The 21,146-nt window shown below is 43.5% G+C and overlaps 1 protein-coding gene across 3 annotated transcripts in view; it reads right to left on the bottom strand.

The window, feature by feature from the left end:
* The window catches only part of TBC1D2B (TBC1 domain family member 2B), an 88,955-nt gene that overhangs the window by 48,462 nt on the left and 19,347 nt on the right, over positions 1–21,146 (bottom strand). For all 3 annotated transcript variants that reach the window (XM_070477657.1, XM_070477656.1, XM_020883861.2), the window contains exons 2-3: positions 18,120–18,273; positions 7,140–7,305 (exon numbers count right to left, since the gene is read on the bottom strand). In XM_070477657.1, coding sequence (XP_070333758.1) covers positions 7,140–7,305; positions 18,120–18,273 — 320 coding nt within the window. The remainder of the gene's footprint in view (positions 1–7,139; positions 7,306–18,119; positions 18,274–21,146) is intronic.

Raw genomic sequence — 21,146 nt, 5'->3', positions numbered from 1 at the left:
GACATAAATAACCGAGCTCCTCAGAGCTCTTTTCTGAGACACTTTCTGAGGTTTCAATACCTCTCTTAAGTGTCAACTTTTTAACATGTAATATAAAGGGATCATCTCTTGGTGACTTTCTAACATTTTTAGGAGCACAGAAACGCTTCTTTGGTCCAACAGGCGGAAATCAGTGAAAGCAGTGGTGCTCTAGTTGCAGGTGTCCAGGGAGAGAGCCCCACCTTGCCCCCTCCCTCCCACCGTCCCTTCAGGGCTGGCTGGCAAGGGACTGACTCAGATGAGATGGGGCACATCGGGCAGGACACACCCTGAGTGAAGGTCCTGGGTGAACTGCAAAGTACAGAATGGTCAGAAAATAGCAGCTCAAGGAGTGAGAACTTGGGGAAGCAGTGACTGAAGGAACAAGCCACTTCTTGGATCCATAAGTGAGGGGAGGACACAGGGCATACTGCCACCCCCAATATTGGAAAGACAGGCCAATAAAGAGAGTCACAGCCTCCTGGAGCAGAGACTCCACTACGGAACCAGTGCCAGGGGAGGAAAACTCACTGCAACTGCTGACTTGCTGGAGGCTCAGTACACACACCTCTGTGAGTTAAGAACTCCAGGGGACCCAGTCACAGGGGAGCTCACAGTATTGTGAGACTTACCTCCAGGGCTAAACAAAGTTCCCACAGTGAATACCAGAGAAAAATCCCCTCTGGTTTCTGGCAGAGAGAGGGGAAAGGAATAATTTTTAAATATTCCAGAGCTCTCTGCTCTTAACAAGGCCTGCCTTCCAGGAAAACTATTAACCAGAGCCTAACCTGGGTATTACTGGAGCCCAGATGACCTGTGGGAAGGGAAATACCCAACTCCAGCCCATTCTAGCCATCCTGCTCCACCTAAGGGGGAATAAAATTACTGAGAAACACTTGTGAAGTTCACACTGCAGAGGCACAGGCTCACTTAGAGCCTGAGCCCAAATCACAGGACTATACCTCACCTCCCACACCTCATCACCATATTACTAAAAGCCTATTTACAGCAGTTCCTTCAACCCAGAACACTATGTTCAGCAACAAGGCAAAATTACAAAGCATACCAAAAGGCAAAAAAACTCCACAGTTTGAAGAGATAAACAAGCATCAGAACCAGACATAGCTAGGATGTTGGAGTATCAGACTGGGGATTTACAACTATGATTAACATGCTCAGGGCTCTGATCGATAAGACAGCATGCAAGGACAGCCAGGGTGTCCCTGGTGGTCCAGTGGTTAAGAATCTGATTTGCAACGCAGGGACACCCTGATCTGGGAAGATTCCCACATGCCAAGGGGCAACTAAGCCCACTCACCACAACTACTGGGCCTGAAAGCCACAAGTACTGTGCCCGAGCACCACAACCATGGAAGCCTGCACACCCTACAGCCGACGCTCTGCAACAAGAGAAGCCTCTGAAATGAGAAGCCCGAGGACCACAACAAACAGCACCCACTCACACAGCTAGATAAAGCCCGCACACGGCAACGAAGGCCCACCACAGCAAAAACTTAAAATAAATAAAAAACAACAGCGTAAGCGAAGATGGAAATTCTAAAAAAAGAACAAAAAATAAATTCTAGAGGTAAAAACACTGCAAAAAAGACAAAAGGATGTCTTTGATGGGCTTATGAATAAACTGGACACAGTTAAGGAAAGAAACTGAGTATACAGATATCCTGATAGAACCCCCCCAAAACTAAAAGGCAAAGAGACCAAAGACTGGAAAAAAAAGGAAGAGGAAGAGAGCCTATGAGGACCATGGGACAAACACAAAGGATACAACATACACATAATGGAAATACCAGAAGTAGAAGAAAGAGGAGGGCAAAGAAGAAATACTTGGCACAATAAATGCCAAAAAGCCCATATCATGGCATACCATTTTCAAACTACAGAAAATCAAAGATAAAAAATTCTGAAAGAAGCCAGAGGAAAATAACTACCTTACCTATAGAGGAACAAAGACAATTACATGTGACCATTCCTCAGAAACTCTGCAAATAAAAATAGACTGAAATATTGAAAGTGTTGAGAGAAAAAAATTATCCCACCAACCAAGAACTCTGTAAAGTGTGAAATTATCCTTTAAAAGTGAAGGAGAATTTTTTTAAAAAGTAAAGACTTTCTCAGGCAAAAAAAAAGAAAAAAATTTTGAGGGAATCCGTTGCTAGTAGATTTGCTTTGCAAGATATATTAAGTTCTTTAGAAAGAAGAAAAATAATATAGGTGAGAAACTCAGATTCAACATAAAGGAAGAGTACTGAAGAAGGAATAAATAAAAGCAAAATAAAAACATTTGCCTTATTCTAATTGATCTAACAGATAATAGTCTATTCAAAATAATAATACCAGGAATGTACACTTATGTATACTTGTTACGTATATGTTCAGTTCAGTTGCTCAGTCATGTCCGACTCTTTGTGACCCCATTGACTGCAGCACACCAGGTTCCTCTGTCCCTCACCACCTCCCAGAGCTTCCTCAAACTCATGTCCATCAAGTTGGTGATGCCATCCAACCATCTCATCCTCTGTCATCCCCTTTTCCTCCCACCTTCAATCTTTCCCAGCATCAGGGTCTTTTCAAATGAGTCAGTTCTTTGCATCAGGTGGGCCAAAGTATTTGAGTTTCAGCTTCAGCATCAGTCCTTCCAATGAATATTCAGGACTGACCTCCTTTAGGATGGACTGGTTGGATCTTCTTACAATCCAAGGGACTCTTAAGAGTCTTCTCCAACACCACAACTCAAAAGCATCAATTCTTTGGCACTCAGATTTCTTTATAGTCCAACTCTCACATCTGTACATGACTGCTGGAAAAACCACAGCTTTGACCAGATGGACCTTTGTTGGCAAAGTAATGTCTCTGCTTTTTAATATGCTGTCTAGGTTGGTCATAGCTTTTCTTCCAAGGAGCAAGTGTCTTTTAATTTCATGTTTAAAGTCACCATCTGCAGTGATTTTGGAGCCCAAGAAAATAAAGTCTCTCATTGTTTCCATTGTTTCCCCATTTATTTGCCATGTATATGTTATGCTGATATATGTTTTACATATGTATAAACTTATATTATGCATATATTATGGATGCTTATGTATATATATTTTGTATATATGTGCTATTTATGTTTATATATGAGTGAAATGAATAACAGCAATGATATAAGGAACTAGATTAGATAATTAGGATTGTTTTATTGTTATAATATACTCACACAACCTGTTAAGTGGAATAGTGTTACTTCAAAGTGGACTTGGATTTGTTGTAAACATATACTGGAAATCCTAGGGCAACCACTAAAAAGGTTAAAAAAAAAAGAAGTATAACTGATGTGCCAAGTAAGGAAAGAAAATGGAATCATAAAAAATGCTCAATTAAACCACAAAAGGCAGTAAGAAAGTGGAAGACAAAAATAGCAACAAAGAACAAGGACAACAAATGTTAACAGAAAACACAGTAATGAATGCAGTATACATTAATCCAACTAAATCAATAATCACTTTGAATGTCAATGGTGTGAATGGATCAATTAAAAGATGCAAATTGCCAGAACTGATCAAAAATCAGCTCACAACTATGTTATCTGCAAGAAATCCACTTTAGAATAAAGGCACAAATAGATAAAAGTAAACAGAGAAAAATATATTGTGTTAACATTAATCAAAAGAAAGCGGGAGAGCTATATTAAATTCAGAGAGTAGACTTCAAAGTAACGGAAGTTATCAGGGATAAAGACGGCCAGGACATGATGATAAAGGGGTCAATTATTCAAGAAGACATAACAATTCTTAATGTGCATGCACCTAACAACAGGGCATTTAAAGTATGTGAGGCAAAAACTGATAGCCCTGAAAGGAGAAACAGATGAATCCACCGTCACAGGCGGAGTCTTCAGTACCCCTCTATCTGACACAGACAAATCCAGCAGGCAAAAAATCAGTAAGGACACAGATGAACTCAACAACACCATTAATAAACTTGATATAAATGACATCTACAAATTACTTCGTCCAGCAAGAGCAGAAAACACATTTTCCTGATATGGAACACTCATCAAGACAGATTACATTCTGGGCCATAAAATACACATTAACAAATTTAAAGAAAAGAAATCATACAATGTCTGCTTTTAGACCACAGTAGAATTAAACCAGAAATCAGTAACAGAAAGGTATTAACAACAAGAAAATCTTCAAGTATGTCGAGATTAAACAACACATGTCCAAGTGACATGTGAGTCAAAGAAGACATCTCAAAACAAGTTTTAAAATATTTTTAACTAAATGAACATGTAAATTATCAAAATCTGCAGGATGCAGCAAAACCAGTGCTTAGAGGGAAATTTATAGCATTGGATGAAAGATCTAAAATCAATAATCTAAGTTTCTATCTTAGGATACTAGAAAAAGAATAGCAAATTAAATCCAAAGTAAGCAGAAAACTACAGCAGAAATCAATAAAATTGAAAACAGGAAATCAATACAGAAAAAATGAAAACAAAGCTGGTTCTTTAAAGAGATCAATTGGTGTGATAAGTCTCTAGCTGGCCTAACTAAGGAAAAAGAAATGATGCTAATTACTAATATCAGAGATTAAAGAGGGAAAATAACCACGGATTTTTTGGAAATTAAAAGAATAAGCAAGAAATACAATAAACTCAATTGCCATAAATTTGATAACTTAGATGAAATGGACCAATTCCTTGAGAGGGAAAACTATTCATAGATGACACAACCATCTACGTAGAAAACCTGAAGAGATTAACCAAAAAATTCTTAGGACTAGTAAATGATCATAGCAAGGTTGCACAATATGAGATTAGCATACAAAATTCAATGTTTTCTTACATACCAACAATGAACAAGTGGAATTTGAAGTTAATAACACAGTCTCATTTACATTAGCACCAAGAAAGCAAAATACTTAGGCATATAAATCTAACAAAATGTACATATAAGATCTATATGTACGGAAAACCACAAAACTCTGATGAATGAAGTCAAAGAACAACAAAATAAATGGAGAAATATTCCACACTCATGGTTAGAAAGCCTCAGTATTGTCAGCTCTTCCCAATTTTATCTATAGATTCAATGTGTGCACGCACGCTAAGTCACTTCAGTTGTGTCTGACTCTCTGCAACCCTATGGGTCATGGCCCACCCGGCTCCTCTGTCCTTGGGATTCTCCAGGCAAGAGTACTGGAGCGCCCTCTCACAGGGGATCTTCTCGCCCAGGGTATGGAACCCACGCTTCTTACATCTGCTGCATTGGCAGGTGGGTTCTTTACCACTAGCACCACCTGGGAAGCAATGCAATCCCAATCAAAATCCTGGCAAGTTATTTTGTGATTATCAACAAAATGATTCTAACGTTTATATGGAGAGGGAAAAGACTCAGACTATCCAACACAGTAACTGGAGGAGAATAAAGCTGGAAGACTGACACTATTCTACTTTGAGACCTACTATAAAGCTATGGTAATCAAGACAGTGTGGTGCTACTGGCAAAAGAATAGACAAATACATTAATAGAACATAACAGAGAATCCAGAAATAGAACCGTATAAATACCATCAACTGATCATTGGCAAAGAAGCAAAGACAATACAATGGAGCAAAAGTTACCTCTTCAACAGATAGTGCTGGAGCAACTAGACACTCACATGAAAAATAAAGAGCCAGACACAGAGACCATATATGCTTCACAGAAATTGACTCAAAATGGATCACAGATGTAAATGTTAAACTCAAAACTATAGAACTACAAGTTAACATTAACACAGAAGGAAACCTACACAACCTTGGGTATGGTGAAGCCTTTTTAGATACAATAACAAAGACATGATCTTGAAAGAAATAATTGATAAGCTGGACTTGATAAAAATTAAAAACTTCTGCTCTGTGAAAGCCAAAATTGAGAGAATTAGATGATAGCCACAGACTGAGAAAATATATTTACAAAAGACAAATCTGATAAAGGACTGCTATTCAAAATACACAAAGAGTCATTAAAATGCAACAATAAGAAAACAAACAGCCCAATCTTAAAAATAGCCAAAGACCTTAACAGCCACTCCACCAAAGAAGATAAACAAGCAGCAAATATGCATATGAAAAATGGTCCACCTCATATGTCATCAAGGAATTGAAAATTAAAACAACAAACTACCACTAAACAACTACTGCAACAGCCAAAACCTGGAACACTGATGACATGAAACGCTGGCAAGGATGTGGAGCAACAGGAACTCTCATTTATTGTTGGGAGAAATGAAGGCAAAGTGGTACGTTTTAGAAGACCATCTGGCAGTTTCTTACAAAACTCAACATACTCTTACCATATGATCCAACATCTTCCATGATATTTACTTAAAGAAGTTGAAAAATTATGTCTTCATAAAACCTGCACACAGATGTTTATAGCAACTGTATTCATAGTAGCCCAAAAGTGGAAAGAATTCAAATGCCCATTAACTGAAGGATGGATAAACAAAATGTGGTATACCCACATAATGGAGTATTATCCCACAATCAAGAGACATGAAATATTAATGAAGTACTGATACATGCTACAACTTGGATGAAAACCTTAAAAACATTACGCTCAGTGAAAGAAGCAAGACGAGATACTATAGGATGTCACTCCTATGAAATATGCAGAATTGGCAAATCCACTGAGACAAAAATGTAGTGGCTACCAAGGGCAGGATAGGAAGAAGGTGTTTGGGGGAAACAGGAAGGGATTGCTAATGGGTTTCTTATTGGGGTGGTGAAAATTATTCTGAAACTGACTGTGGTGATGCTCAGTCAACTCTGCAGCCTGGGAGCCTTGTGACCTTAGACAAGGACTCCTCCTGAGCCAATTGCTGTCTCCATAAAATGTCAACCATATGCTCATATGTCAATCACTGAGTATGGTAATACTCAAACAATTAAACCCTGAGTGTGAAAGTATCAGGCACGTAACAGGAGTCCCATACAAGCTAAAAGTATGCCAAAGTACCTTGTGACCAATACCTTCACAAATGCCAGGTGATTTTATAATTTCACATATAAGATTATACATTATCAGAAATTATCCATTTTCAGTTTCACATAATGCTTTCCAAAGACTCACCTGAGCTCTGTGCCCCACTGTTTAAAAGAGAAGTTAATAGAATTTGGAGGCCCTGAGGTGGGCTGATTTGCAGCTTGCTCTCCTACCAGCTCCCCAGGGGCGGCTTCCACAGCTAGGACATTTCTGGCTTTTTCTGCAGAAGCATTTGAGTGCAGGTTAATTAAATCTGAAAGAAAGGCAAACAAGTGTCAGTTATTCAAACATTCCACAGGGAACTTGATATCCCACATAACACACTATCTTGACAAACTATATAAAAACTTATATTATATATTACAGTATTTTTAAGTGTTATTTATTTTTGGTTGCGCTGGGTCTTCGTTGCTGCATGCAGGCTTTCTCTGGTTGGGGTGAGTGGAGGCTACTCTTCGTTGCAGTGCATGGGCTTCTCATTGCGGTGGCTTCTCGTTGCAGAGCACAGGCTCTACGGCGTTCGGGCTTCAGGACTGTGGTGCACGGGCTTAGCTGCTACAAGGCGTGTGGGATCTTCCCAGACCAAGGATTGAACCTGTGTCCGCTGCACTGACAGCCAGATTCTTATACACTGTACCACCAGGGAAGTCCAATATCACAGTGTATATTTTTCATGTGTACCACATAAAAATACAATCTGTAGATGGCTAGGGTGTTCTGTAAACATTTTCATCTAAAAGTTGATCCACGTTCCTCAGAGGAAGGTTGTACATGCTTCAAACCAGCAAGTGTTAACAGCAACAGCACAGGGAAAATAGCTAGAGCTCATCTCTGCTGTCTTGTAGATCAGTAAACCCAGTATAGAGCTGTGATCATGGTCCACTTACCTACACCAATTAGGGACAATTTCCAGGATAAACTGTTATGTTAAAAAAAAACCACAGACCAGATTACACTAATGCCCTTTTCTGTAAGTGGGGAACAGAATACATACATACTTGCTAATTGAAAATACTGACACTGAAAAAATAAGTTTACACACAAAGGCCAGCAGTTCAGTAAATTCACAGGCAAATGCACTGATGCTAAAGTCTGATCAAATCTGAGACTATGTCTTAAAAATGTAAGCATTTGGAATATTTGAGGTTGCAATGATATGCTGCCCAGAATTTGCTTCAAGATAACAATATTTTGTTATTCAACAAATAAATGATATCCACCTCAAACAACATGTTATTTGCCTCCAAATAATAAAATTAAGTGGGTAAGTATATCAATGAAACAAAATGGGCCATGAAATACTAATTGTTGAAACTACCTAATAAACATGTGGGTAATATTATGTTATTCTCTCTTTGCATATGCTTAAAATTTCCCATAATAAAAACTTGCTTTTCTAAGGTTCTGGTAAAATGTATCCAATAATAAATATTTTGTATTCTTCCCAACTGTATAATCTCTCTGAGAATATACATGTTTGTAAATAGAATTTAACACTTTTTCATGATAATCAATTTGATCCATACTTTCCTGGAATAAAGCATCCCTAGACTGGTAATGTCAATCATCACTTTCAGTGGAAACAATCAGAATGGAATGCTGGACACTGATATCCAAGGAAAAATTTACTTTCTAATCAGATGAGCACACAACCTGAGTTCACTCAGGACAAGTCACTGTGAAGGTCGCTGAGCACCAACAGAGAAGGCAGAGCAGAGGAAACACTGCAGTCAGGGGTCCTTGACAACTGATGTTCCGAATGAGAACACCTGCCGATGGGCTCACACTTTGTTGGCAGGTCACTCACTTGACTGTAAGCAGCGTGGGAAGGGCTCTGGAAACACACTGGGAAAAGAATGCTGGGTGTGACACGAAGTGACTGCTGTGTATGCATCAGGGGAACTGGGGCTGGCCAGCAGAGTCAACACCTGGCTCATAGTAGGGTTCTGAGTACGAAAAGCAAGAATTAGTGTTGGGAGACAGAAGGACTATGGGCTTGGCAATGGATTACCAGGTTAAGTCAAGAAGGCCAGATTCCTGGCCTGATTCCTGATTTAAACGACGACTGTGTATGAAGCATTAGTGCTCAGGGTACAACAAACGATCAGACAGAGTTCTTTCCCTAAAGGAGAACACATCTAGGAGAGAGACATAAAATAATAAAATGTTAAGCTCCAGGTCACTACCAAATGCACCGAGTCCCTGGTATCCAGACCTTCCTCTGAGTCTCAGGGTCCAGGAGACGCCTTGGGGATTTTCCACGGGACAGAAGGAAGGGGTCTTGCCCTCAGCTTCAACCAAAGTGGTTCCTCTTTTCACTCTTTTATATGCTGGAGTTCCCCGTGAGATTTCATTTGGGGAAAGAAAAAAAGAGTTTGAAAAAACAAACGAAGAAACGCCAAGTTCAAACACCACTAACGGGGTCCAGCCTCCTCCACCTACTTCATCTGTCAGGACATGGAAGACCAGAGTCTCTGCAGCAACAACTGCATGCGGGGCAGTGACTGTACCGGGCAGAGGCGGGCACCCGACATCTGTGAGCATGTGTCAGTAAGATGGCACATGGGCACACCTCTTCTTTAGACAAAGGTAAAGTCAACACCCAGGCTTTCCAGAGGCTGGTCTTTCACAGACCCCTCACAGGCGAAGCATCACAGCTCTAAGCCAAGCCAGGAAATAAGCACAACGCACTGCACCTGTTTCTGTCTTGAGCCGAGTCCAGCCCCTTCTTCCTGTGTGGGTCGGCAGCAAGGTGACGCACAGGCCCTCTGCGGGGGAGACTGTCAAGGGCGCTAGCACAGCCCAGCGCCCAGGACCAGGGCGCCCAGCCCTTGCAGCAGCCCTGGGCTACGCTGGAAAAGCTTCCTGAGGAACTTGGGCCCGGGGGTGGGGTGCAGAAACAGGACTGGAGCCAGGGAGGATGTTGGCAAAACAGACCATTTCTAAAAGTCATTATCTGATGTGAAAAAGAAGCCATTTCCAGGTTTTAGCTACTATTGTTTGTCTGGTTTGGGGTTGTTAAAAGACCACGTGGAGGTTTCCTTAATTAAAAGCGGAGCTGCTGGCTTCTCCTCAATACATGTACCAACATTAGCATTCAGGGGACCGCTTCAAGGAGGACACAAACTAGGACAGGACAGTATTTCCTTGAAGCCTCAAGAGGATGGACTGGGTTCACAAACATGTGCTTTACCATGCAGCTACAGTGGGGAAAAGAGTCTGTGCTTGAAGAGTTTTGATGTTTAGATCTTTGTTATTTTTGAAAATTTTCAAATGCCTAAATGACACTTCTGAGCGAGTTTTGGACTACAAATTTTACCTTCCTGGGTTCTGATTCCAGCAGAGCCTCTATCATCCCAGGGTGGCCATTCCCAGATCTCCAGGAGTCTTTCTCACTGGACGCAGTCTAACACCAGGGGCCCTACACAGGGGAGGCTCCTGCTCACATCTGGTCATCTCCGTGAGTCTTCCCCTCCTCTCCTGCTCCTAGCCCCCCACCAGCAACCCTGAAGAGGGCAGAACAGAGAGCCAAGATGCAGCACCATCCAAGAAATGAGGAAACAGCACTGGGGAAAGGCATTCCCATGTCAAGGTTACTGTAAGAGAGAGCCTGTGGGTCCCCACTGGGAGCTGGAGGAGGCCACTGAGTGGGGTTAACCTGAAAAAGCTTTTTTTCCCCTCTATCAAAGTGAGTTTAACCCAGCTTGTGAAGGAGTGGCTGGAAGCACCACAGTTACCTTCCAAGTGAGGGTGCAGTGTGCATCTACCCCAAAAGGAAGTAGAGGCAGCAAGCCCCCGGGTCTCAGAGGCCCCAGGGTGGACCAGCCCACGTATCTGGTTAATGACTTGTCCATCTGCTCTCTCCCAAGCCTCGCCAAGGATGTAAATCTTGTGAGAATCGGACCCCTGTCTGATGTGCTGATGGCCACATACCCCACAGCAGACACAGAGGGGGGACTCGATAAACACTGGTAAACGGCTAAAGGAAAAAATGAAGGACGACTGCCGTGGTGCGGAGGAAGGGCCTGCTGTGGGCTGAGGACACTGGGCAGGAGGCAGCGGGCCCTGCCGTTCTCTAAGAATCTATGCTCACCATCCCTCCCAGCTCCCCGTCTCCTGCCACCTCGTCCCTGAGAGACCCCCTGAATGATGGGTGGGGGAGCACACCCCAACCCAGGGCTTCTCTCTCTTGCCTTCTCACGCCTCCATGCACTCCTGCGTCATGCTCAGGGCCCCCATCCACCCCCCACATTCACTGCACCCCATCCCACCCAAAGCTGGGCTTGGCCCGTCTCCACAAACACCACAGTCCAGCCCACCATGGACAGTCTCCTGCAAATCTTCAGGAGGCTCCCACAGGCTCCCCCAGAGATACAGCTGGAATCTAACCCTGCTCATCATCTCCCTCCCTGTCACAGCCTGGCATCAGGAATCACAGAAACTTCAATCCAGAAGGAAACTCAGGGAGCATCTTGTTTCCAGGCGGGGAAACAGTGTGTGCCCGAGGTTCCACGCACTTTCTGCACTAGATCAGGCTGCCTCTCAGCCTCAAGGTTGATAATCACCGTGACTTACACATCACAACAACACCTGGCATTCTGTGGAATTTTACAAACAGGATTATATAAAAGCACAGCTTCTTTGATGACTTTGGGGAACTGGGACATTAAATGACTTGGTAGAATTCCTGTGGCTTTGCCAATGTGGGATCTGCATCCCACCCTACGGTTTCCCTCCCTCCAGTCCCAGCACGTGCACAGAGAGCCCAGCACACGCTGGGGAAGGACTGGACCCAGCGGCCACTTCCCTTCCCCTCCCCCTGCTCCCACACAAGCCGCCGGCACCACGGCAGTTACTCTCGCAGCTGTTTCAGAGGAGGAAATGTGCGGTCATCCCTCAAACCGTCTTCACCGTACCATTTTGTGTGAGAAATACCCCGGAACTCAAACAGGCACTTGGGCACTGAAGCCTCCTGTGATCCTACGGGCTTCTGTACTCCGGAACTCTCAAGAAGTCTTAAAATACAAAGTCCTGCTTTCTCTCGCTTGTTCGCCTATTCGTTTAGATGGGAAATGGAGTATACAGAACGTGCAGCACATCCATCTTGTAATTGGGTTCTGGCTACCTCTTTCCCAACAGCTCTGAAGGTCGGCAGATTCTTGATTTTATCTTTGCAAATTACTCCTTTGTGTTGAAACTAGGTCTTTATCTATCCAAACATGGAAGACATACAGAGAGGCATCTGAGGCATGTCATACTTTCAGAGGCCAGACTGCAGATGAAAGGCGGACAGACCAGATAAAACGGTGACAAAATCATCCTACTTTCTAATACCTGTCTGACTAATACACGGCTGCAAATTCCAATCACACAGATGAACAGACTCTTCCTCTGGAAACATGAACCCTAGGAAACAATTTTAATGTGGGCAATAAGCTGCCTATCCAAACTCCATTCCAGCTCTTCTTCACAGACCCTGGTCTTGACAGTGGCCACATGCTCAGCTCAAACACCTGCCTCCTCAAACTCCATCCCGGCTAGGGCTGGCCCTGTGACAGTTCTAGCTAATGAGGCATAAAGTGACAGAGTTTCTAGGAAAGCTTGCTCCTATTTGATATGGGTGTCACTTCCAAAGGAGGACAGAATGGATCCCTCAACGGCACTGGTGGTGGGGGAGCTTTGCCAACTAGGAACTGCCATCATGAGACAGAAATCTCAACTTCTAAGTCCCTACTACTGCAGCCGAATTAATTGCTGAATTAATAAAAAATCCAGTAATTGCAGCTGAATGGAAGCCTAAGGGATTGAAAATGATAATATCATATATGCATGTACTGCTGTTGTTGGTTTGTTCTCAGTCATGTCTGACTCTTTGTGATCCCATGGACTGTAGCCCACGTGGCTCCTCTGTCCATGGGATTTCCCAGGCAAGGATACTGGAGTGGGGAGTCATTTTCTTTCTCCAGGGGTTCTTCCTCACCCAGGGATCAAACTCACACCTCCCGCACTGCAATCAGATTCTTCACTGCTGGGCCACCAGGGAAGCCCATATGCACGTATACGTGTGTGTATGTTTTTGTTGTTGTGGCTCAGTCACTCAGTCATGTCCGCCTCTTTGCGACGATATCAACTGCAGTACGCCAGGCTTCCCTGTCCTTCACTATCTCCTGGAGCTTGCTCAAACTCATGTCCATTGAGTCAACGATGCCATCCAAGCATCTCATCCTCTATCGACCCCTTCTCCCCTCAATCTTTCCCAGCATCAGGGTCTTTTCCAAGGAGTCAGCTCTTCACATCAAGTGGCCAAAGTTTTGGAGCTTCAGCTTCACCATCAGTCCTTCCAATGAATATTCAGGGCTGACTTCCTTCAGGATTGACTAGTTGGATCTCCTTGCAGTCCAAGGAACTCTCAAGAGTCTTCTCCAGCACCACAGTTCAAAAGCATCAATGCTTTGGTGCTAGGCCTCCTTTATGGTCCAACTCTCACATCCATACATGGCTACTGGAAAAACCATAGCTTTGACTAGATGGACCTTTGTAGGCAAAGTAACGTCTCTGCTTTTTAATACACTGTCTAGGTTTGTCATAGCTTTTCTCCAAAGAGCAAGTATCTTCTAATTTCATGGCTGTAGTCACTGTCACAGTGATTTTGGAGCCCAGGAAAAAAAAAGTTTCCATTTTATCCTCATCTATTTGCCATGAAGTGATGGGACAGGATGCCATGATCTTAGTTTTCTGAATGCTGAGTTTTAAACCAGCCTTTTCACTCTCTTCTTTCACCTTCATGAAGCGGCTCTTTAGTTCCTCTTTGCTTTCTGCCATTAGAGTGGTGTTATCTGCATATCTGAAGTTATTGATATTTCTCCCAGCAGTCTTGATTCCAGCTTGTTCTTCTTCCAGCCCAGCATTTCACATGATGTACTCCGCATAAAAGTTAAATAAGTAGGATGACAATATATGGTCTTGACATACTCCTTTCCCAATTTTGAACCAGTCTGTTGTTCCATGTCCAGTTCTAACTGTTGCTTCTTGACCTGCATATAGGTTTCTCAAGAGGCAGGTTAGGTGGTCTGATATTCCCATCTCTATAAGAATTTTCCACAGTTTGTTGTGATCCACACAGTCAAAGGCTTTAGTGTAGTCAATAAAGCAGAAGTAGATGTATTTTCTGGAATTCTCTTGCTTTTTCTATGATCCACTGAATGTTGGCAATTTGATCTCTGGTTCCTCTGCCTTTTCTAAATCCAGCTTATATATCTGGAAGTTCTTGGTTCACATACTGTTGAAGCCTAGAGCTTGAAGGATTCTGAGCATTACCTTGCTAGTATGTGAAATGAGTACAATTGTGTGGCAGTCTGAACATTCTTTGGTATTGCCCTTCTTTGGGACTGGAATATAATGTATATCTTTACACTTAACAATGCAGTTCCCATGTGATCCTCATAAGAGAACTACGGGGGGATGGGGGTGGGTGAGGGACAAGGCTATGGTGAGTATTCCTCCCAATCCCATCCAGGCAACTGCCTGGGCCTGGGGCCTGGACAGCACCCTCTGGCCTCTTGCTCCCCCAAAGCTAATCCCACCTTTAATCCTCCAGTTCTCTCAGTACACAATCTCCAACTCTGCACACTTTTTCCCATCTTTTCTGCTGCTACCTGCTACTGTAATTTCTAGGCTGGACCAGCCTTCTAACTGGTCTCCATTCCTTTCATCTTGCCAAGAAATCCATTCTTTCCCTCTCGGCCATGGTTAATCATCTCAAATGCACATTCAACCCAATCACTGGTCATGCCTTTGCTTATCTTACAAGCCCCTCCAGGTTTGGTCCCTGATCATCCATCCAGCTTTGTCTTTGTCACTCCTGCCCACTCTCTCTACATGTGTATCAGGCCCTGATCTCCAGGGTCTCCAGGCCTTTCCACTCCCTGCTTCACAAGGCTGGCTCTTATCTGACTTCAGGACTCAATGCAGTCATCTCCTAGTACAGGAAGCCTTCGCAGACACCACCAATATCCACCCTCCAACAGGCACATGTAGGTAAGCTTCCTGTGCCCATCTCTGGCCCCTATGCTTACCAGACTGCATTGTGCAGGCCTCTTTGTCTGGGTCCCTCACTAGACCACATACTCTTCGAGAACACGGCCCACAACTCACCTGTCTTTATATCCCAGGCAGTGGCACAATGCCTAGAATATAAGAAGGCCTGGAGTGAAAGACTGAATGAACAATCTCCATTTCACAGTTGAAAAAACTAAGGCTCAAAAAGAGAGGGACACTCAAAACATCACAGTAGGGGTCAGAAAAAAAAAAAAAAACTTCCTCTTAAAAGGCCAGATAGTAGTTGGTATTTTAGACTGGTGAGCTAAATGGTCTTGTGACAACTATTCAACTCTACCACTGGTGTGCAAAAGCAGCCACAGACAACACGAAATAAATGGTGTTTTATAAATAAATGGTGGTGCTTTGTTCCATTAAAACTTCATTTCCACAGGCTGCAGTCCGCTACCCTTAACTAGAGAGAAAAGGACTCACACTCAAGAGTCTGACAAACAGTAAACATCAGAGACAAGACTCAAACCAGGCCCACAGGGATTCTTCCACTAGACAGAGCTGCCTGTCCAGGAAACGTGAGTTTCATGTACCTTTCCCCATGTTGACTTTAGGTGCTAGACAAGTACTGATGGATGACAACATTAGCAACAAATGAAGACATTACTAAAAATTGGGTAACATGGAAAGGACAGTAGGAAAAGTTTCATTTTTTAATGCAAATCAGAGTAATAAAAGCATATGCCTTCAATCTTATTAGAGTTAACATGATTTAGGCTAAGTTGAGCAGATGACTACTAGCATGGCTTCAGAAACATCACAGAGCACCACAACATACCTTAACACATTTTATCTTTTAACCAATTTATCTAAAATGATGATTAAAATGGGGGGGGGGGGTGTAAAATCTAGCCTTTTCTTCTTGACTTCCTCCTTTAGACTTTCTGTCTTCTTGAATAACTACAGTCTTACAAATCACCTGGTCATCCAAAGTTTCACTATTTATTCTCAGAAGTTATCTACAAAATCGGCAGAAAGTTCAAAATTATAGTCATGTCTACACATAAAATCTTCAGAGGCATTCCACTGCTCTTAGGAGAGTCCAGAAGCCCAAGCCCACAGTCCAGCCCTCCCCACCCTGGCCCTGGGTGGGCCCCCAGCTTGGCTCCCTGCCCACTGCCTTACTCCTCGAGCCTCACCTCCTTCTAGTCCTGGAGGGCACTATGCTGCTCTTACCTGGTCATCCTCAGGTCTCAGAGAGGGTCCCCACCCACCCCAAAGCTGTGCTTAAGCCATTCATGGCCCTTGGCAGCCTGTTCCTTCCCTCTCACGTGATCTCACTTTTTCTTCCCTCTCTGGACTAGAAACTCTGTGAGGGGGATCCAGGCCTGACATGGGCATCTGCTTCCTCAATGAGTAAATGCCAGAGGATGCCAACTCTAAATTCCCACACTACAGTCCCCAAGCCAAATGCAGAGAACCAAAGGGGGTTGCAGGTGTTTTCTCCGGCTCCCCAGCCTCAGTACTTCAGCTTAAAAGAAGGAAGGATGTGTGTTATGAAGAGATCGCAGGGCTAGGTGCCATTCCTGTGGCCCTCCTCTTGGTCTAATGCCTGAGTCTCCCTTAGATAGAAACACTTGGTGTCCTCAGAATAAAGGAACCAAGGCAAAGCCAGGCTCGCCTGTGCCAAAGGCTACTGCCTTGAATACTGCTGGCTTCCCAGCAGGGTTTCCAAACATTCCCAGTGACCGATCCTGAGCTATGGGGATTCTTTTGATCCAAAGCTCTATAATAGTGGCTTTTTACAAAACCCAGTCATCAGTGAGGAGACGTGTGAACTAAACATAGAGGGGCTTTGGCTTGAAAAGGAAGGCATCCCTTCAGCTCCTGCTATTGTTGGTGTTAAGTCATCCATGAAAATGACCTAAGAACTCTCACTGCATAGCATTTTAACAGGTATGAAGTATACAGTAATTTCTCACTAACCAGAGGGTTAGCCTGCTGATCGGTTAAAAACAAGGCAGGCAGTAAAAAAGGAATTTGGAGGAAAAATAATTTTAAAAGTCCAAGAAGGCATTCATTTCCAAAACTAGTCAATTGCACACGTCTCCGGGTCACCAGTAATCTACAGTAGCCTGTGTTCTCCCAAGCGAAGGTCTCGAAGGTGTTACAAAGTTCGCACCACACCTTTTTAGAGGCCTGAGAACCACCCCATACCAGCTAAATTCCAAAGTGCACTCCTTAAGAAATGCTGCCTGGCCTTCTCACACCTTACTTCAGGCCCAGGGGCTGGCTATTTCCGGGCCTGCTCTGCTCCCTCTATGAAGAGAGAGCCACAAGTACAGCACCCCCCATCTCCACTTCCACAGTCCCTGCAGGAGCCAGGTTGGAGGGTGGGCTTTGAATAACTATCCTCCTACTATTCTAACAGGGTAATCACAACCAAACAGTCACGAGAAGATCATGGGGCTTTAATTTTTTTTTATATTCCAAATATAAAACCACTTTACCTCCATGCTGCAACTGGCCAGGGCTTAGCATGAACTGTGAAAATGCCACAGGTCCAAGATAAAACAGAACCAGAGTCTTATCGTCTGGTTTAACGTCTTCCCAAGAAGCATCAGGGAATCACAGTGAGAGCTCTGAGAACATCTTCCCAGTGGGCACACACATCTGTGCACAGGACTGTGGGTGCTGGTGCTTCACCTCCAGAGGGAGGAGAGAGAAGGCTGGTCCTGGGGTCAGACGACTTCAGCACGACGGCTCGCTACCCACTGGCCTCAGCAGTACCATCTCTTTAGGGTGCTGGGCACCAGCCTTGCCTGACTCCTGAGGTTGTTGTTGGGCTTGAATATAGTCTGTACATGAAAGCAGAGGCCCTCAGCCACTATGGGATGCTGCCCCTTCCTAAGGGATCATCATCATTATTTTCATTCTCAGTTCTTCTGCTCAGTTGACTTGATACATCAAATGTCAATGCAAAAGCACTGACACGGGAGCCCTCCATCTCTCACCTACCTGTGTTATCTCTGGCCACGAGACCCTGAGAAAAATCTCCAGGAGTCGGGGAGGTCCTGCTGTCCCACTTTACCATGTCAAGGCTGTTGCAATATTCCCATCTCTTCTGCTGAAGTTCTTGTAACCAGTAAGTCATGAGTTGACGATTAGGGGCCTATAAGAGGGAGAGGGGAAAAGTGTTATGGTCACCAAAAGCACAAATAACTTAAAAAAAATTATGTTTTGTGAGGACAGATTGGACACCTTGACACATGGCAGGGAGAGTTAAGAAGAAGTCAAAGAGGGGCTTCCCTTGGGGCTCAGTGGTAAAGAATCTGCCTGTCAATGCAGGGGGACACAGGTTTCATCCCTGGTCTGGGAAGATCCCACAAGACTCGGAGCAACTAAGCCCATGCGCCACACTACTCAAGCTCAAGTGCCCTACAGCCCATGCTCCACAACAAGAGAAGCCACTGCAATGAGAAGCCTTCATGCTGCAGCTTGAGAATACCCCCCACTCGCTGCAACTAGAGAAAAGCCCACACAGCAATGAAGATCCAGCACAGCCAAAAATAAATAAATATACAAAATTATTTTTTAAAAAGAACAACTCAAAGAAATTTCAAGATTAGTAACCTTTATTCACTACAAGTGGTCAAGAAAACAGCAACTTTTACATAAAAGAATTTAATCCTAATGATAAGAAATCTTTTTAAATTCTAAAATTACAGAATGATACAATTTAATGCTTTCCTCAAAAGGTTTTTGGAAGGCTTGATATTCTCAGTGCCCTTTCGTTCTGAGCACCTATGAATTCTATCTGAAGAAATCAAATCTCACATAGGTATGGATGACATCCCTGCCAAATCAAATCTAATAATGGTATTTAAATCCTGTCAGCATCTAAGAAAGTGAGTAAAGAAAACTGCAGATTAAAAACTAGATGGTGGGCTTCCCAGGTGGTCCAGTGGTTAAGAATCCGCGTGCCAATACAGGGAACACAGGTTCCATTCCTGGTTCAGGAAGATGCCACATGCCCTGGGGCAACTAAGCCCACATGCCACAACTACTGAGCCTGAGCTCTAGATCCTACGTCCCACAGCAAGAGAAGCCATCTCAAAGAGAAGCCTGCACACAGCAACGAGAGCAGCCCTTCCTCATCACAACTAGAGAAAGCCCACACACAGCAATGAAGACCCAGTGCAGCCAGGAATAAACAAATAAATATAATTAATTATGCAGTTAGAACTGGACATGGAACAACAGACTGGTTCCAAATAGGAAAAGGAGTACGTCAAGGCTGTATATTGTCACCCTGCTTATTTCACTTATATGCAGAGTACATCATGAGAAACGCTGGGCTGGAGGAAGCACAAGCTGGAATCAAGATTGCCGGGAGAAATATCAATCAAGATATGCAGATGACACCACCCTTATGAAAGAAAGTGAAGAAGAACTAAAGAGCCTCTTGATGAAAGTGAAAGAGGAGAGTGAAAAAGCTGGCTTAAAGCTCAACATTCAGAAAACTAAGATCATGGCATCCGGTCCCATCACTTCATGGCAAATAGATGGGGAAACAGTAGAAACAGTGGCTGACTTTGTTTTTCTGGGCTCCCAAATCACTGCAGATGGTGATTGCAGCCATGAAATTAAAAGACACTTACTCCTTGGAAGGAAAGTTATGACCAACCTAGACAGCATATTAAAAAGCAGAAACATTATTTTGTCAACAAAGGTCCGTCTGGTCAAGGCTATGGTTTTTCCAGTGGTCATGTATGGATGTGAGAGTTGGACTGTGAAGAAAGCTGAGCGCCGAAAAATTGATCCTTTTCAACTGTGGTGTTGGAGAAGACTTTTGAGAGTCCCTTGGACTACAAGAAGATCCAACCAGTCCATCCTAAAGGAGATCAGTCCTGACTGTTCATTGGAAGGACTGATGCTGAAGTTGAAACTCCAATACTTTGGCCACCTCATGCGAAGAGTTGACTCACTGGAAAGGACCTTGATGCTGGGAGGGATCGGGGGCAGGAGGAGAAGGGGACGACAGAGGGTGAGATGGCTGGATGGCTTCACAGATTCGATGGACATGAGTTTGGGTAAACTCCGGGAGTTGGTGATGGACAGAAAGGCCTGGCGTACTGCGATTCATGGGGTCGCAAAGAGTCAGACATGACTAAGTGACTGAACTAAACTGAATTAAAAACAAAAAAAACTAGATGGAACATCTATGACAATGGCCATATTTTTAAACAGTAGAAAATATCAATGGCTGAAAAGGGTACAGAGCAACTAGAACTTTCATTCCTTGCTGGTGGGAATATATAATAGCGCAGTTTTCTGGAAAACAGTGTTGCAATTCCTTACAAACATACACTTACCAAATGACCTGGCAACCCCACTCCTAGGTGTTCGCACAAGAGGAATACAAAATATATATTCACACAAAATCTGCATGCAAATGCTCAGAGGCTTTATTTGTAATTGCCAAAGATTTAAAACAAGCCAAATGTCCTTTATCCAGTGACCGATAAACAAACTGTGGAACGTTCACACCATGGAATACTATTCAGCAGTAAAAGGGAGCAAACCACTGACTCACACAACATGGATGAATATTACATGCATATGTGAAAGAAGCCAGCCCCAAAAGGCTACATACTGTATGATTCCATTTACATGACATTCTTCTAAAGAAAAAATTATAGGGACAGACAACAAACCTGTGGTTGCCAGGGCTTGGGAGAAAGGACTGGCTGACTACAAAGGGGCAGCGCGAGAGGACGGGGGCGGGGGGCTGACCTACTCTGCATCACGACTATGGGAGCAGATACCCAACTCTATATATCTGTCCAAACTCGAAGAACTATATACCACAGTGACCTTCACTATGTACATTAAAAAAAAAAAAATCAACCAAGATATAGAGGGAACTCAAAATGCTGAACCTAGCTATTAACTAACAAACTAGATGGCAAGTATGGGTCACAGATCCCCACAAAGGAGTCCCAAGGAGAAGGATGCCATGGCACAATTATGGTGGCAACCACT

The sequence above is a fragment of the Odocoileus virginianus genome, chromosome 16 (assembly GCF_023699985.2).
Source record: "Odocoileus virginianus isolate 20LAN1187 ecotype Illinois chromosome 16, Ovbor_1.2, whole genome shotgun sequence".
Lineage (NCBI taxonomy): Eukaryota > Metazoa > Chordata > Mammalia > Artiodactyla > Cervidae > Odocoileus > Odocoileus virginianus.
Note: the sequence above shows the minus strand (reverse complement) of the source record. Positions and strands in the feature narration are given on the sequence as shown.